Genomic DNA, 18,252 nt, shown 5'->3' with positions numbered 1-18,252 from the left:
ATTCTCCTGCCTCAGCCTCCCGAGTAGCTGGGATTACTTACAGGTGCCTGCCACCACACCCGACTAATTTTTTGTATTTTTAGTAGAGATGGGGTTTCATCATGTTGGCCAGGCTGGTCTTGACTCCTGACCTCAAGTGATCTGCCTTCCTCGGCCTCCCAAAGTGCTGGGGTTACAGGTGTGAGCCACTGCGCCCGAATTTACATTATTGCTTGTTTGCTCATTCTGTTTATCTATTTATCTATCATAGTTTCAAAATAAAAATACTATTATCAACAATATGATTATTGAAAGCAGTTTAAAATTTATCCTTATTACTTTTTGTACTTAGAATATAGGCTATAAATAAGGGACGTAGAGAGAACTCTGGCTTCCACACCGTTCCCTCCCTGCCTCTATAGGTTATGATTTTTATTAGTTTTCAGTTTATCCTTCTGATGTATGTGTGCACACAACTGCGTGTGTGTGTTCATATTCTCTTCCACTCTTTCAGCTGAGGGGCTGATACTTTACACACTGTTCTGTACCTTTCTTTGTTTTACCTGACAGCCTACATTGGAGATGATTCTGTAGCAGCATATAGAGATCTTCCTCCTTCCTTTTGACTTCTCTGGGGTACTTCATTTTATGGAGTTCCACAGTGTAATCAACTAATTTGCTGTTGATTAACATTGAGTTGTTTCCAATCTTTTGCTATTACAGATTGTGTTACAGAGAATAGTCTTGTGCATGTGTTATTTGGTAATGCCACTGTATCTCTGGGACAGATTCCTAGAAGTATGGGATCACTGGCACAAAGTAAATAAATTCCTATTTTCACTAGACACTGCCAAACACCCCTCCATAGGATTTCTAGTTCCAACGTTGTACAAACACTGCAGCAACACTTGAGAGGACTTATTTCTCCACAGCCATGGTCACCAGACTTCTTGTCTTTGCCAGTCTTTCAGATGGGAAATGGTGTCTCACTGTAGTTTTAATTGAATTTCCCTTGCCGTGAGCAAGTGTAACATATTTACATGTTTACAAGGACATTTTTATTTCCTTTTCTGTGATCCACCTGTCTTCTTCCTTATTTCTTTAGGTTTGTCAATATTCTCTAGTTTTAGGAACCTTCTATGTAGTGTGGCTGTCAACCCTTCGTGATATACATATGCTATTTTTTCAGTTTGTCAACTGTCTTTTGACTCCAACTGCTCAGAAGCTAATAGCATATCTATTATGGTTTATCTAGGAAATTAGAAAATTGTTGAAAAACCACTTTTTTGACATTTCCTGTATTTATTTCTAACAAGAAAGATCTAGAAACCTTTAATAACTAAATGCTTGCTCTGATTTTTAAAAATATGTTAATCCATAGTCTGCTTTGTTTAAAAATTGGAAATGTTTCTTTTACTATGGACTTTTGGGGCAGTGGGGATGCAGAAACATAACAGAACATCCATTAGAGATCTGTCTTCTCCAGTTTCATTCATCTGTCAGCACATTTCTTCTCTCCCATATTATTCCTTTTTTGAGAGACTCCTTTCTGCTTTTTAGCTTAAATTACTCTTCTATATATATATTACATCATTGCAGAAATCCAACAGATTGACATTCATTTAAAGTATTCCCAATACCTTCATAAAAATGATAGGAGGCCCGTTAACTTTACTGAGGTCTCAGTTGTGGTTTTTACTTTGACCAATTATTTTGTTTTACACTGGGGTTGAATAGCTGTGGCCTAACCTTGGGCTTTTTGAGAAATGAATGCTGTCATTCATTTGGGTGACTTGGGCAACCTTGGAAATACATCTGAGCACCTGTTGGCTCATGTGGGCTGTGGGTCAGGAATGTGATCTTCTTGCTGAGGGTCTTATGAGGCCAAGTAAAATGTCTCAAGACCCCCTGGCCCTTCCTGTCTTGTAGGGTTTTTTGTGTTATAGTTGTACTTTCCTCTACTTCTCCCCTTCCAAGAACCAGAACCCTCATTTTCCCCCTTCCGAGTCACTATATTTTGTCGCTCACCTTTCAGGAGATAAAGGTTTCTAGTCACTCTCATAATCCCTAAAGTCCCTTAGTTTGTGAATTGCATTCTCTGAAAAAAGGTTTCCTCTTGGAATTATTTTCCTAGGTTGATTTGGGGCATTTTTTTTTCCTACCAGTGGAATTTTTTTTTAAAGGCAGTAGTTGTGTTATGCAGGAGAAAGTTTTTTATTGGTATTGTACAAGATGAGATCAGTATAATCTTCTATTTGTGGTTTGTTGCTAGTACCACTACTAGAAGTGCATTGTTTAACATTTTGCTATATAAGGAGCTATACAATGATTCATTTTCTTTTTACCTATGTAGTACTATTTTTCTTTTTTGAGATGTTGTCTCACTATGTTGCCCAGGCTAGTTTTGAACACCTGGTCTCAAGCCACCTTCCTGCCTCAGCCTCCCAAAGCACTAGGATTGCAGGTGTACACCACTATGCCTCATCTTTAGTACTACTTTTAGAAAAGGGAAGTAATCCAAGAAAGACTCTATGCTTACAGAAGCCTTATTTATACTAATGAATAATAGGAAACAACTTCAGGATTAAATACTTAAAGAATAAGTTGACAAGCTATGACATATAAATATAATGGAATGTGATTAAAATGTCTTTAGACACGTGAATACAAACTCACTTGAAAAAGCAGTTCCCAAGATGGAATAGACATTAATTCATTATATATAATATTTATTATGTATAATATTCATGTATATAATATTTACTTATATGTAATGAATATGTTGTTTGTAAAACCTTAGGATGCATGCTAATCAACTGTGATAGAGTCCGTATAACACTGAGTGTTGTGGCAAGTCGTTCTGTCACTAATCCATGTGATTAAAGACTTAATTCCTTCACGCCAGTTTCTTCATCTGTAAAATGGCAATGACGATATCTATCCCATCAACACCCTAGAGTTGTCAGGGGAGGCAGTTGCAAGAATTTGTGAAAGCATTTTGGAATGTGTAAATCTCCTCAGAGTAAACTTGGAGTAGATCTTAGGTCTATCTGTCTTCAGAAAAGCAACGTTGGATGAGCTACAGACTGGGTTTCAGGAAAACCTGAGTTCTGATCTCAATTCTGCTCCTACCTGTTTTCTTAACCTGTCTAGTATCTATTTTTTTTCGTATATTAAGTGAAGGAAATGGACAGGATTGCTTCCAAGGTCATTTCCAGTTTTAAGAGTTTGCAGGAGTTTAAATTCAGAAGGAGTTTCTGCCACAAGTTCTAACATTTCAGCTCTTTTTCTTTGCCTTTGTAGATGGTGTCCCTGTGGTACTTGTCTGCTGAAATAATTCCAGCTTTGTTTCAAGAATCTGAAATTTATTCATACAAGTACCTGTGTTATATGGGATTTAAAAAATAAATAGTTCTGTTTTCCATGGAAGGCTCTAGGTTTTGTCAGTATTGTGCTGTATTAATATTACAGACCCTACTTGGGTATGTCCTAAGGTGGAAGATGATGAACTGTCAGTCTTTCTTATTTTCTCTTAAGTTTTGTTTGTTTATTTAATTGTAAACCAGAAGAAGTTTGTAAACACGAAATGGACAGCTTGACCAAAAGCTTAAAAACATTCTGCTTTAGGCCTTATGTGCCTATGGGCCACACACAGAGGAGCTGATTCCACGGCCCTTCTTCACCTTTTGCTTACTCTCCAGCCTCTAATATTGCTTGCCTAGGGCAAGCCTCCTAATCTCCTTGTGCTTCACTTTTTCCCATCTGTAACTTGTCTGTCCCACAAAGGGCTTGGCCAGGGCTGCACTGGGAATGAGTGAATAGAAGGCGAGGTGCCATGTTTTTGCAATTTCATTATTCTTTCATTTTTCTTTTCTTTGTTTTTGAGATGGAGTCTCACTCTATCACCCAGGCTGGAGTGCAGTGGTGAGATCTCAGCTTACTGCAACCTCCCCCTCCCGGGTTCAAGCAATTCTTTTGTCTCAGCCTCCCGAGTAGCTGGGACTACAGGCGCCCACCGTCACGCCTGGCTATTTTTTTTTTGTATTTTTTAGTAGAGAGGGGGTTTCACCGTGTTAGCCAGGATGGTCTCGATCTCCTGACCTCATGATCCGCCTGCCTTGGCCTCCCAAAGTGCTGGGATTACAGGCATGAGCTACTGTGCCCGGCCCCAGCTAATTTTTTTGTATTTTTAGTAGAGACGGGGTTTCACCATGTTGGCCAGGATGGTCTCGATCTCCTGACCTCGTGATCTTCCCGCGTTGGCCTCCCACAGTGCTGGGATTACAGGCGTGAGCCACCGTGCCCGGCCTCCTTTTTCTTTTACATGCCCTACTTGTCACCTGAAATCTTACTCTGAAACTAAAACAGCTATCAAAATTACATGTTTAAAGTTATGTTTGCACTAAGTTAGCTAAAGGTCTCAATTGAATAAGTTAACTAATTGTGAAATTTGGATACAATCTCATATAGTCGACATTTCCATTCTTTCCTTAATTAGCCCTACCACAGTCTCTTTTTAATTATTTCACTGTACTTGTGGAGGAAGTAATAAATTATTCCTTTTGGTTTGAGAAATAATCCCCTTAAAGATTTTTGTCAGGTGAAAGACTGAGTAAAGAACCATTTGTTGGCCCAAGAAGGCAGAGTGATTTCTTTTATTTTTGAAGTTGTTATTCTAAATATATTCTATACATATTGAAGAAATGTGAAAATTTTGGGGGAAAATGATATGGGTGTCAGACAAATATAGGATGATGGCATTATTTAAGAACAGAAGTTTTCAAAACAGACTGACAGTGAGGGTACTTTTTAACCTAGAGGTAAAAATCCTTTGGTTTTACACAGTTCGAGAGTGATTTAAAGTTACAATTAGCTGGGTCATCTTGAAGCTCTTCCAACATTCCTGACCTCCTTTAGGTTTTAAAATATGGGTATGCATGTGTGCATGAGAGACACATAGTTAAGATTAGACTTTAAAATAGATCTCAGCGTTTCCCGAGCATTTTCTATTTAATCATTTCGTATTTGCCCTAATTAACTAAATGTTTCATAAGAAATGTTAAAAAGTAAAAACCACAGGAATAAATGATAAATGATAAATTTCTCTACACAAATTAAGACCGGGAAATTTTGGAGTTACGATTCTAAATATTTAGTCACAAGGAGATTGTGGTAATTGTTAAAAGATGGTTGTTTATTGAAGACATTTCTCCATCACTTAGAGGACTAGGTAGTGTGGGTTTTGCTGATTTCTTTTGAAGCATAAGGTCCTACAGGATGCTGTCCGGATTTGTAATAGTATGCCCTGCCCTGTGTTGATGGAATGTTGCTGCGTCATGGGCTCCCTGAGTTCCATGCTGTGGGGTTAAGTAGGTACCAGTTCCCTCACATCCAGTTGCCTTCACTTTAAGAGTTAATGGTGTCTGCAGGTGTGTTGGGATTAGCACTGTAAAGTTGTGTGAGAGGGTTTTCTTTCTTTTGATCTTCAGAAAGGGATGAAAGATGGCCATTAAACTCAAGGGATTAGGTCCCCTCTCTTTACAGACTTTAGGTACCATAAATATTTCACTTCAAATGCAAGGTGAAGAATTGTATACATCAGGGGAAAATAGGTGTTTTATATTACCAGTTGGAAATTATTCAGTCTCCACTTACAAATTAAATGGTCTTTGCAGAGACATTTTCTCCCAACTGAGTGTACTAGGATCTGAAAAAATGTTTGTGTGTTTCATATCTTAATAGTGATTTTTTTTCCTCCTCATATTCCTAAACCTTTTTCTTTCCTTTTATAAGCTCTAATGTCTTACCTACATTGTACCGTTTTCCCCCTTGAGTTCTCTCCCCTTGTTGTAGCCCATCGGTGCCCTCAAAAAACTGCTGGTTCTAAAACTTTGAGAACAGCCACCTTTAAGAATGACATCATGCTCACGTGGGATAAGTGTGTGTTTCATTTTATAGCCTCTATATGCTGTCTCTTCCTTTAAATCAACATTGTTTAGAAAAGGAAGGTGATGTTGATGAGCTGGCAGCAGAGTCCTACAATTCCTGTTACTGCATTCTCAGAAAACTAGTGGGAAACCAGGAGGAAGTTCCTCCTCTGTAGGAAATTATGGTTCCAGTCTCATTCCACACTTTGCCTTGTCACCCACCCTGTCAATTTCACCCCAGTATGGAACACTGGAGATGTTTTTTTCCCCTTTTCTGGGAGGAGAAGGGCTTGGGTAGATGCCAGCCCCCGAATCAGCCTGTGAAATGATTATTCCTCCCTTCACTCCATAGTACATAATTAGTCACTTAGAACATATTTACAGTACATTCAGTTGGCCCAGTGGCTTACAATATCTATATAATTTTGTATTTTTTTAGTTCATCCCTGAAGTTGGAGACTTATGTATAGTTAAAACTCATGATGATAGTTTCTGTTGTTTGCTATGACATATGTGACATAGGGACATTCCTTTTCCAGTGTTCCCTGCCCCCCGCTTTATATTTTGTTCTTATCTCTTTATTGCAGAAATTTTGGGTGGTTAAGTATCAGATTGCAAGCAGTACAATATGTGGGTTCGAGCCTCACATCATGTATTAGTAATGTAAAAAAAAAAGGAAAAATAAAATTGTATGAGTAGATGACTTTTTACAGATGGGCTAAATAAAATACCAAATGAATGAGTCGAATATAGCCAGTGGCAGGGGGATTAAGATCAGGAATTAAGACCCTGATTAAGAAGGTGCTTGATAACACCTTCTAATGTTTTCAGATTAGGGGGTCTGCTCAGTTACCTCCTTAAGCTTCTACTTCCGATGCTCCCTAAAATTATAGGAATGACTCTACGTGTAAAGCTTATCCAAACTTTGGGCCTATAATATTTCTCTTAAAAAAAAAAAAAAAAGATGAGGCAAAAAGAAACTGTGAAAAGTGTTTAGCAATGAGCAAGAGAGGGAGCTTACAAACTCTTTGATGGTCAATTAGCCAGAAAATGTGCTAAAGCCTGGGTGCTGTGCTGGATTACAGGCCCAGGAATTACCCCCAAGGTCCTCAGAGTGGTCCTGCCGTCTGAGCACAGAGACAATTACAGACCTCTAGGAGATGCTACAAAGGCTTTAATTAAGGGACTTACTAACACCCCACTAAGTTTTGGAAATTGAATTCTTTTTTGTGCTTACCTGATGTTTCTTTTGTCCAGACTTTCACATGTATTTCAACAGAGAACACTATTTCCCCCACATCTGTTTTATGTTGGAAGCCGTTTACTGTGATAGCAGCAAAGCTGAGAGTTTAACCAGTATATGGAAGTAGGTAGAAAAGCGGGCTCGGAGGCTTTTTGCTGGGGAGCATTTTGGGCTTAGATTGAAAATTGTAATACTACACATCTTGAAACATCAGTAAGAGAAAACTAATGTACTTTATAGAATTTGAATTTTAGAATTCCCATTTCACAAAGCAATGCCATTTTCTTTGAAATGGCAACTTTATGTTTCTAGACACAGCATGCTGCTCTTTCTCTAAAAATATGTTTTTGTTTGTTGATGCTATAAGGTTAGCCTTTGGCTACCACCCAGGTCTGATTTTTCACAAGCCTAGACTCATATTTTGTTCCATTTCAATGTGACTGTTTTTATTTCTGGAAATACTCTGCTTTACGGCGCATTAGTCCTAGCTAGAGCACTATGATCACATTAATCTACCAGAGTTATTGTGCTCAACTACCCCCTTTCTGCCAACAGTGGAGACAGATGCTCTCATCTTTGAACTCTAGGGCCTAATGGTTGCCCAAGTCAGCTATATCTCCCTTGTTTTCTCAGTGAAGTAGTTATTCTCTCTTCTGTCCTTTGAAGCAATTCCCTTCTGCCTGCAAAGTTTGGTTTGAACCTTAAAGGTTTTCAAAAGCACTACGAAATACTTCTGTTTTAGTAACGTTATATTTTCCTTCAGTATTTCTAGTTTACATGTAATATCTGTCAAGTGGCACCTTTTTTAGGTTCTCTCTGTTGTACCAATAGACAACTTGAAGGAGCTTTTATGTGCGTACCACTTAATTTGTGTATGAGGAGGACAGAACCTTAACCTTGCTGAAAAGAGGAGTCGATAAGAAAATCACAAGAAGTGTTTAACCTGTGATGACAATTTTAACTTGCCATTTTTTCATTTTTCACAAGGTCAGATATAAAGTGTGCAGTTTCAGCAAAGTCGAGTTTATACAGGAATCTTATGACTGGGCTTCATTTTTACATGTGGGTTGGTAGGGAAGGATAATTTGTATTGGATGATAGGGCAGCATGCTTCCTTTTTACGTGTGAGTTGGTAGGGAGGATGATTAGTATTGGACAAGAGGGCAGCAGGCTCCTGTCTGTGCTGTCAGCTCCACTGGACCACTGTGAAGGCCTTCTGACCCCAGAGCAGTTTGAGATGCTGCAGTGGCCTGGATGGGTCTATGTGCCCAGGTGACAGGTGAGAGCTTTTGATATTTATGTTATGTAGAATACTCATATGCTTAGATATGTTTTAAATAAGCATAATATGAATTTTAGTTCTTTTTTGCTTTTCTTTGGAAAGAGGGAAAATTATACTTAGTGACACAAATATTTTTTGTCTGATCAAGTACCTAACTGATTAATGAGCTAAAGCAAAGTTTGATCCAAACTTCTGGAGAGAGGTAGATCTGGCAACTGAAGAAGAATATAACTGAATTTTGCTAAAAAAAAAAGTGCTGATTCGAAAAGTTGTTTTATGAAGTAAAAATTCTAAGCTCTTATCTCTTAGGCTTTATTTTGCTAACATTGTTAGAACTAGCACATCTGGCTTAGATTCCAAAATAGTTTGGTTTTATGCTTGTAAAAATGAAACCAATCAAATTGGAATTGAAGATAGATGAAAGGATGGATTTTGGTACAATGAGGATTCTTAAACACAGTAAAGTTATCAGGGAAGATCCTGAACATTGCCTTTCTGAGTGTCCCTTAAAAATAGACTGGTGTCAAACATCAGCATCACACAATATACCCAGGTAACAAACTTGAACACGTACCCCTTGAATCTATTAATAAGATAAAAGTTCATAAAAACCACAGCAAGCTGGTGTCTTTTTTTCAGGTAGTGTGGTTGTATTCAAGTCTAGCTCTGTATAGGGGTGCTGGGGTGCTGGGATAAATAATTCCCAGCAGTCCTTCCAGTTCTGCAGTTCTTGATTATATTGCTTACCATCAACACCTTATATAATCTTCACTTACATGTCATTTGAAGATTTTTCTTCTCCTTTGGGGAGTCGAGGGGAGGAGAGTTTTGTCTTTTAAGTTAGACATTTATTTTGATAGAATTAAAATGTGCCATCTTTATCAGATTTAGTAATATTCATATGAATATGAATATGAATATGAATATGAAACTAAGGCTCTATAATATTAGTTGGGTTTGGTTTCTGCATTGTTTTATTTGGTTTCCCTCCCTATCCCTCACCCCAAGTGTGGATTAGTGTGCAGAGCCAGATAGTTAAATGCAGTCACTGAAATTCTTGCTTTAAAAGACAGTGAGGCAGAATTGTTTAGTTTGGAGAGATGTGAAAAAGAGGCCACCTTAATATTTCACCTCTGTTGCTTTGGGTTTACTTAAGAATGACAATTTAGAATATTTTCCAGCTCTTTCCCCAGAAATATAAACAAAGATCCTTCTCTGCTGGTCAAGAAATATATGTAATTGTCCTTTGTCTCTGTGGTACTAACTTGACAGTAGCCGGTTCCCCTCCCCTCCAACCTGATTCTGTATTTCCTAAGCATGCTGACCTTGGAACCATTAGTAGAGACTCAGCAGTTTACTCTTTATCAATAATGCACTCACTCTGAAGTGGCAGGCTGGACACTGTGGCCCAGCTCTGCATGGGTGTTTATAGTTTATGCCAGTAAGTGTTTCTGTTGAATCGGTCAGGAGCTGCAGGCCTGATCGCTTTTCAAGTTGGTGGTGAGAGCAGTGAGTCAGCATATTTGTAAACTTCAGAAGAGTACAGAACACTGATAATTTACTGTGGCACTGGTAATTTCATGAATATGGAGTGGGCCCATATGTTCATTTTTAGCTCTGTAAATCTCAAGAACTGTTACTGCCTTGGTAAGCTGTATCAGTGCATTGGCACCCAGATAAAGAGAACTTTCTGCCTGTCTTGAAGTAAATGAGGCATCAACCCAGACTTGTGTTAGGCTGGCCTTTGCTGTGGTTTTACAGTAGATGCTCCAGAACTGCTTAGAAAGCTCTTTTCAGATGGGAATGTGGGTTGCCTTCTGGTAGCATGGCCTGTCATCAGAGGTGTGGTTCCCCCAGTAGCCGGCCTATGACACTGCGGCTCCAGTTTCTTTATGTAATAAGGTGAGAAAGAGTGAGGAAGAGTTGTACAGAGCAAATGAATTCAGTGTCGATGTCTTATCCAGTGAGCGTTGCTATGGAAAAACCTGTTTGAAAAAAGGTTCTTCCCATTAAGTTCATCAGTTTTATGTTTCATTTTTTTCCTTTTGGCCTTTTTAGGACCAGTTCCAAGTGCAGGCAGAGTTCCCCTAGGACTTCTGATTGTGGACCTTCAGCAGCCTCCATGATTTCATCCTTCCTGCTCGGGCCCCTGTTACCAAAAATACAGGGCCCTTATTTTCATATTTGCCCCAGATTTTTTCCTTGCAAGAGTTTCTTGATAGCAAATCCTTCTTTTAAATACTAGAAAGTATGAGGAAGCGTTCTCTTTTCATAGCCAGTGGTTTAAAGAATAGTTATTTTTAAAGTAGACTAGTGGGCTTTTAGTGTTAAATGTCTATTGACATTTTGCCAGAAGAAACATTGATTTTTCTCTCACTTTCTCTTTTTCAGGGCCTGCTTTCTTCCCCGGGCGATGTGCAGAGATCTTTGCCAGGGGTCAAAGCGTCGGGAAGCTTGGGGTCCTTCATCCTGACGTTATCACCAAATTTGAGCTGACCATGCCCTGCTCCTCCCTAGAAATCAATATTGGACCCTTTTTGTGAAGATTGGTCTCTGTGGTGTGATTCTCTTCCCAGGTGTCCCTTTCTCCTCCCCTAGTGTCCTTAAGTCCTCCTCCACAGGGAACATCTATTTGGGCTTTGATGTTTAATAAAGTAGAAAGCACTGTCTGGCTGTGTGGGTAGAGACCACCCTTTCCCTGCATATTAGGCCAGCTTGTGCCATATACGAATGTGGTGTCTGTGTGTGAAGCTGCATTGTTGGGTAAAAGCCCCGTGGAGTGCTGGAGAAATGCACTAGCAGAGTGCAGGATCTGTTCTGAAAGGCAGACGTGCTCCTCAGACATCAGAACATCACATTGGAACGGATTCCTCCTGCGTAACAAGATCCCGTTTCTTTCCTTATTGATAAAACAAGATAATCGATGAGAATTCATGTTGCATGAGTTCGAGATAACTGAGGGGTTTAGCTTTGATTTTCTACATTTGACATGTATTCATCATTGAGAAACACTAAAATAACAATATTTTTAGAAAACGTTTAAGAATCAATTATGGTCCAACAATTACAGCTTCTGAGGTCAGTTTAAAGTGAAAGAAAAATCTGTAATACAAGGATTCAAAATATGTGAGGGTGCATAGGTATTTTTTACTCTATCTGTGATACTCTAAGATAGAGTACATGCAACAAAGATCTGTTCTGCTGTAAGAGTTAAAATGGACAAGTATTGATATCAATGCAGTATGAACATTAGGAAACAATGAGAAGCTTATTTTTGCCATAGGCCATACATGTTACTGCAATCAGTCAGTTATAAAATCATGGTTTTAAATACTTAATTGAGCTACTAGTTTCTCTCTTGTCCCAGGGAGATATTAGACCTCTCTTTTTCTGAAGCTAAGCTTCAGCCAATCCTCCTTGTTTTATATCCTAATTTCCTTTCTTACTTCAATCTAGAATTCTCCAGTAGGTACCATCTCTGGAAAAAAGCCGGGTCTCATGTTTGAGACAAGTTCCCAGGTACTATTGAAGTAATAAGAAATATGATAAAATATAATACTTTAAAGTCCCAGTAGAAATAGCTAACAAAGGCCGGGTGCGCTGTGGCTCATGCCTGTAATCCTAGCACTTTGGGAGGCTGAGGTGGGCAGATCACTTGAGGCCAATAGTTCGAGATCAGCCTGACCAACATGATGAAATGCCATCTCCACTAAAAATATAAAAATTAGCCAGGCATGGTGGTGTGGGCCTGCAGTCCCAGCTACCTGGGAGGCTGAGTCAGGAAAATCTCTTGAACCAGGAGGTGGACGTTGCAGTGATCCCAGATTGTGCCACTGCCCTCCAGCCTGGGTGACAGAGTGAGATTCTGTCTACAAAAAAAAAAAAAAAAAAAAAAAGAAGTAGCTAACAAAGATAGTGAAATAAGAATTATGTTTATGGATCTTTTGCTGAGTCTACTACTAGGAGAAAACCCGACCATATTACAACCTTGAATTGGGGCAGCAGTGTCTAACTCTGTAAGATTTGTGAACACATACACTTCCAGCTGACCCTTCATAGCTCTGTTATAAGCAGATCCTTACAACATTTTAAAAATGAAATATGCCCTCTAAAAATAATGCATGCCAAAAGGACTTGTATCCAGCATGCATAAAGATTTCTTAAAACTTAATAATAAAACTTAATAGTAAAAATAAAACAACTGTTTTTTAAAAATGTGCAAGAGTTGAGCAAACATTTCCCAAAAGATGACAGATGAATGGGCACTTGAAAAGATCCTCAACATCGTTAGTCATCAGGGAAATGCAACTAAAATTCACAATGATAAACTGCATACCCATTAAAATGGCTAAAATTTAAGATTCATAAATCAAATACTGCTGAGACTGGAGCAAGTGGAACTTTCATGCACTGCTGGTGAGTCACAATGTAACATTTTACATTGTGACTTTAGAAAATAGCTTGGCAGTCTCTTGAAACATACACCTACCATCTAGCCATTCTATTCCTAGGTTTACCCATATGGCCAAAGATTTTTATGCAAGTGTTCACAGTGTTACTTATAGTAGTTACAAATTGCAGTATATCCATACTATGAAATACTTCTCAGCAATAAGAAGGAATGAACTACTGATCCTCAAAACAACATGAATGAATTTCAAAACAGTATGCTAAGTGAAAGCAAGAGACACAAAAGACTCTATTTAATTCTATTTACCTGAGAGTCTAAAAAAGTCAAAAGCAGGTGGTCGGCAGGACCTCAGGAAAGAGAACTGACTGCAGTGGGTTAAGAGAAAACTTTTTGGGGTGATGGAAATTTTATCTTAATTGAGGTGGTAGGTGTACTTCAGGTGTAGGTTATACCTTTGTAAAGCTGGGAGAAAAAGAATGTAATGTAACATGTAGTATTTTACTGATTTTAACTACATAACACCAGTTGATAAATGCCTAGAGAAATAGCCTGAACTGTAGAATTGGCAGTTCTGCTCAAGGTGGCTCACTGGTCCACAGCTATTAATGATATATTCTCCCTTAGTTTCAGGTTCGCTCTAGTTAAAATCATGGCTTATGGATCATCATATGATAGCCCTTGTGGAAGTAGGTGGAACCATTTGTTCTGTCAGCAGCTACCCACCTGGATATTTTTGGGGGTGGCCAAAATTACTTGTAATGAAAAACCCACTAATGCCTAATTGTATATCCCAGCATGAAAGGGGAAAGATCAACTCCATGCATCATGTAGATGTTTCTGCCCTCGGAAGCAGGAAATGGTAGGAAGAAAAACAGTGTCGGCTGCATTGGAAGAAGCGAATCCAGCTCATGAGTCGAGGCTCTGCAGCCAGATCATCTTACACTTGTCCCTGGTGAAGCATTTGAACTGGAGCCAGGGCAGTCTGTGAGTACTGCCAAAAGCCTTTATTACAGAAGATGCACACCTTCTTAGTAAAAACTGGGAGCTCTAGTATTAAAGTGAAAATTAAATGGAATTGATTTTTGTTCTAGCTTAGAAAAAACTTAAATTCTACCACTACAGCCTCACAGTCCTGCAGTGCTCTTCTAGTTTTGTTTGTTTTTTGTTTTTTTAGACGGAGTCTCGCTCTGTCACCCAGGCTGGAGTGCAATGGCACAATCTTGGCTCACTGCAACCTCCACCTCCTGGGTTCAAGCAATTCTCCTGCCTCAGCTTCCTGAGTAGCTGGGACTACAGGTGTGTGCCACCATGCCTGGATAATTTTTGTATTTTTAGTAGAGACGGGGTTTCACCACGTTGGCTAGGCTGGTCTCGAACTTCTGACCTCAGGCAATCTGTCCACCTCTGCCTCCCAAAGTGCTGGGATTACAGGCGCCCAGCCTGCTCTTCTGTTTTTAAATTATTTTTGAATTGATCTTTTTTCACATTTTAGTTTTTTTGGTTTAATAACGGTATGAGAGTAGGAATTCTCCCTGATGTGTAGGGTGAAAACAGTTGAGTTTCAGAGAGATCAATAACTTACTCAGAAGTCACATAGCCAATAAATGAGTTTGAGACACTATATAGGAGTGACTTGGAGTCCACAGACCACTCACTGATTTGCATTATTTACTTATTTATGCGAAAGTAAATAATGGGACTTTCTACACTTTTTAAAAATATAAAAATAATGGAAAACAAAAAGTTAAAAATTGTTAAGTCCAATACTTTAAAAAAACTCTGCAAACTATGGCCTTACTGAGTTAATCTACCTTTCTTCCTCCTGATTCCCTGAGGTAACTAACTGCTGTTAACAATTTAGCCTGTATTGTTTCCTTAGTTTGGACATTTTCCTTGATATATACAGTCAGCCACACACACCTGCTCACATTTTTGGGGGTCATGCTCTACTTACTGGTTTGCAACAAGTTTTGTTTTTTATTTTACATATATCTCATGACATTTCACTTAATATGCCCCATTTTTTCAGGTCAGTGCCTATAGACCTATCTCATTCTTTTAAATGAGGTAATATTCTATTGTACAGATGTCCATAATTGTTCAATTATTCCCCTGTTGGTGGACATTCAGTTGTTTCCAACTGTTTGCAATTATAAACACTGCTCCAATGAACCCCCTATCCTGCTAAATAGCACTGGCTTAGGACCCCAAGGAAAACCAGTCCTAATGGGTGCAAGACTGTATAAATATCCACATTTGACAGACACATTCAGAGATGCATAGAGTTCATTAGATATTTCTTTGATGTGACGTTTGTACTTGAACTATATATTATTCCAGTACCTTACATCTTAGATGTAGAAGTCACTAGGTCAAAGGATGTGTTTTGAATTTAAAACATGTTGAATGACTGTTCTCACATTTTAAACAGGAGTAATCTACTACAAAACAGCCAGCCTAACCACTGCCCCTGCTCTCAGCAATGATGGGCTCATCAGCTTGGTAAGAGAGACCATTACTCACAATCTTGCTTCTCAATCTTAATCTATTTGTGCTTGGTGTTTTATATAACATCACTAACCCTAATACTTGAGTATTGACTTTGGCCCTTCTGTCCATTTTATCCAAAAGCAGACAGATAGCCTTCAAGGGACACCATTGCCTTAAGCAGAATATGCCTCCTAAGCATTGAAAGCCTTTGACCCATCTGATATCCAAGTTCTGGCTTATTATGTTATTAGGGCCTTGAATAACTTTATGTATATTATTATGGACTGAATGTATCCCCACAAATTCATGTTGACCCTCTGACCTCCAGTGTGATGGTCTTTGGAGATGAGGCCTTTGGCAGGTGATTAGAGCTAGATGAGGTCATGAGAGGGGGGCCCTCATGAAAGGCTCAGTGGCCTGATAAGAAGAAACACCAGAGAGCTTGCTCTGTTTCTCTGCCTACCTGGCGCACACATACAGAAGAGGTGATATGACCACACAGCAACATGGTGGCCACCAGCAAGCTAGGAGAGGGATCAGAATGAAACCTATTTTGCTGGCACCTTGATCTTGAAATTCTAGCCTCCAGAACTGTGAGAAATAAAATTCTTTTATTGAAGCCACCCAGCCTATAGTCTTTTGTTGTGACAGTCCCAGCAAACTAAAACACATTATTGAAAACTTGCATTCAAAAAGTAGAGAGTGGCATGCATGATAAAATGCCAGGCAGCAGTACACCTCTGGGACAGTCTGCAGCAGTTCCCTAATCTACCTGTATCCTTGAGCGCAGATAGGAGTGAAGCCTCCTAGGCTTCCAGTCTGCAGCGTCTCTGTCACATGGAAACCTGATGGGTGCCACTGTGAGGGGGGCCAATTACGCACAGTGCACACTAAACACAGATCATTTTAGCCTTCCTAATTAGCCACTAATAAAAAGACACTGAAGTATCCTGAAGATCAAAGAGAGATTTCCACCATACCTCAATACAAACCCCAGTCCGGGCCTCCGCTTGACAGGTGCTGTGCCTAGTGTTTTGCCCTGACCAGAGTCCATGTAGGGAACACGACCTGCTTGGATAAAAGAAGAGCTGCCAAATGACTGTGCTTGACAAATGGGCCAGGCAGCAAGAAGGGCAACGCAGAAGCAAAGTGGTTTGAGTCTCCGCGATGTCTACTTCATGTTCAGGTATTCTCTGCTTTGGCTTTCTAGTAGGCAGAAAGGATGAGTGAATATTGTAGCTAGACTGTGGGTTGAATAAGTATCTCCAGCAAAGGGTCTAATTGAATTATGTCTGGCCAAACCCTGTAGGTTTTTTTTTCTTCTGAAGTGACTAATGGAGTGTGCTAAGAATATACTCAAGGTTCACACTCAAGCTTTTCATTCTTCGTCTGTAAGGTTTGGCCTTCCTTGTTTCTGTTGAAGAAAGGCAGGAAAGGCATGAATCTCCAGGAGAAAACATTTGAAGCCTCAGTGTGGTGGCTCATGCCTGTAATCCCAGCACTTTGGGAGGCTGAGGTAGGCGGATCACCAAAGCCCAGGAGTTAGTGACGAGCCTGGGCAACATGGCAAAACTCATCTTTACAAAAAAAAAAAAAAATATATATATATATATACACACACACACACACACACACACATACATACATACGAAAATTAGCTAGGCGTGGTGTGCGCCTGTAGTTGCCATGTGAGCCAGGATTGCACCACACAGTACTCCAGCCTGGGTGACACGGTGAGACCCTGTCTCAAAAAAAGAAAAAAAGAAAAGAAAAAACATTCGGAAGAATCCATCACGTTAGGAGCGCTGGCAAGGCTATGCAAGAGAGCTGCCGCATACACCGCTGGAATCAGAGGACTTGCAGACATGAAGTAAATCTGGCCTTCTAGGTGGGAAGGTGAAGATGTGGAGAAAGTGTGCCTGGTTGATATCAAGCCTGATAGCAAAAGAAATGTTCTGCTTTCCACATGGCACAGCTTTTTGTCAGGAATAAAATATGCCTGTCCCTACAATAACCAACTACTTAGGGCTGACAAGAAACCAGTTGTGACACACGGAATAAACAGTCACATTTCGTGCTGGAAAGGTCAGAGAAAAAGCCCCAGTGGAGATAGGTGGGATTAATTAGAGATTTTTTGGCTGTGAGTCTTGGGCAGAACATTTAAACAAGGAGCACTTGGGTGACATTGGGGCAGATGAGACAAGAGAGCCAGACAGAGAGGTGCCCCTTAAGCAAATCATGTAGGTGAGATGACTTGTGTAAAACACTAGGCACAACACCTGTCATGCAGAGGCCCGGACTGGGGTTTGTATTGAGGTATGGTGGAAATCTCTCTTTGATCTTCAGGATACTTCAGCGTCTTTTTATTAGTGGCCAGTTAGGAAGGCTAAAATGATCTGTGTTTAGTGTGCACTGTGCATAATTGGCCCCACTCACAGTGGCATCCATTAGGTTTCCACGTGACAGAGACATTGCAGACTGGAAGCCCAAGAGGCTTCACTCCTATCTGCACTCATGGATACAGGTAGATTACAAGACTCTTGCAGGCATGGGCATTAAGGCAGCACCCACTTTTCACCCTGGCTCACCCCTAATGATCTGAGGCCATCTTTGTGTATATTAAAGAGGCATTGACATTTGAACACCTGCAATGGGCAGAATCTGGCTTGCCATACAGAGAGCAAGGCCAGCAGATGTGTTGAGTGCGTGTGTTAAAGAACCATTACAGTGGAACTCTTAGCTACATCCTTACTTTTCTTGGTTTTTTTGCATGCCATATAGACAGGTGTGGAAAAAGAATTATTTTTGGCTTTGTATAGCTCCCTGTCTCACGTGGCTACAGTTTTAAGAATTTAGCATTCTCTTCATGGCCTACATTTAACTCTGATTCTTCTTAATGTGCATTCTGTAAATATCCAAG

The 18,252-nt window shown here is 39.7% G+C and overlaps 1 protein-coding gene across 5 annotated transcripts in view; it reads left to right on the top strand.

Moving 5' to 3' along the window:
- Positions 1-11,162, top strand: part of FARSB (phenylalanyl-tRNA synthetase subunit beta) — a 228,268-nt gene extending 217,106 nt beyond the window's left edge. For all 5 annotated transcript variants that reach the window (XM_055109142.2, XM_003818673.6, XM_034955263.3 and 2 more), the window contains one exon: positions 10,823-11,162. In XM_055109142.2, the coding sequence (XP_054965117.1) occupies positions 10,823-10,974 (152 nt within the window). In that variant the 3' untranslated portion in view covers positions 10,975-11,162. The remainder of the gene's footprint in view (positions 1-10,822) is intronic.
- Positions 11,163-18,252: the final 7,090 nt, after the last annotated feature.

This window comes from Pan paniscus, chromosome 13, assembly GCF_029289425.2.
Source record: "Pan paniscus chromosome 13, NHGRI_mPanPan1-v2.0_pri, whole genome shotgun sequence".
NCBI lineage: Eukaryota > Metazoa > Chordata > Mammalia > Primates > Hominidae > Pan > Pan paniscus.
Note: the sequence above shows the minus strand (reverse complement) of the source record. Positions and strands in the feature narration are given on the sequence as shown.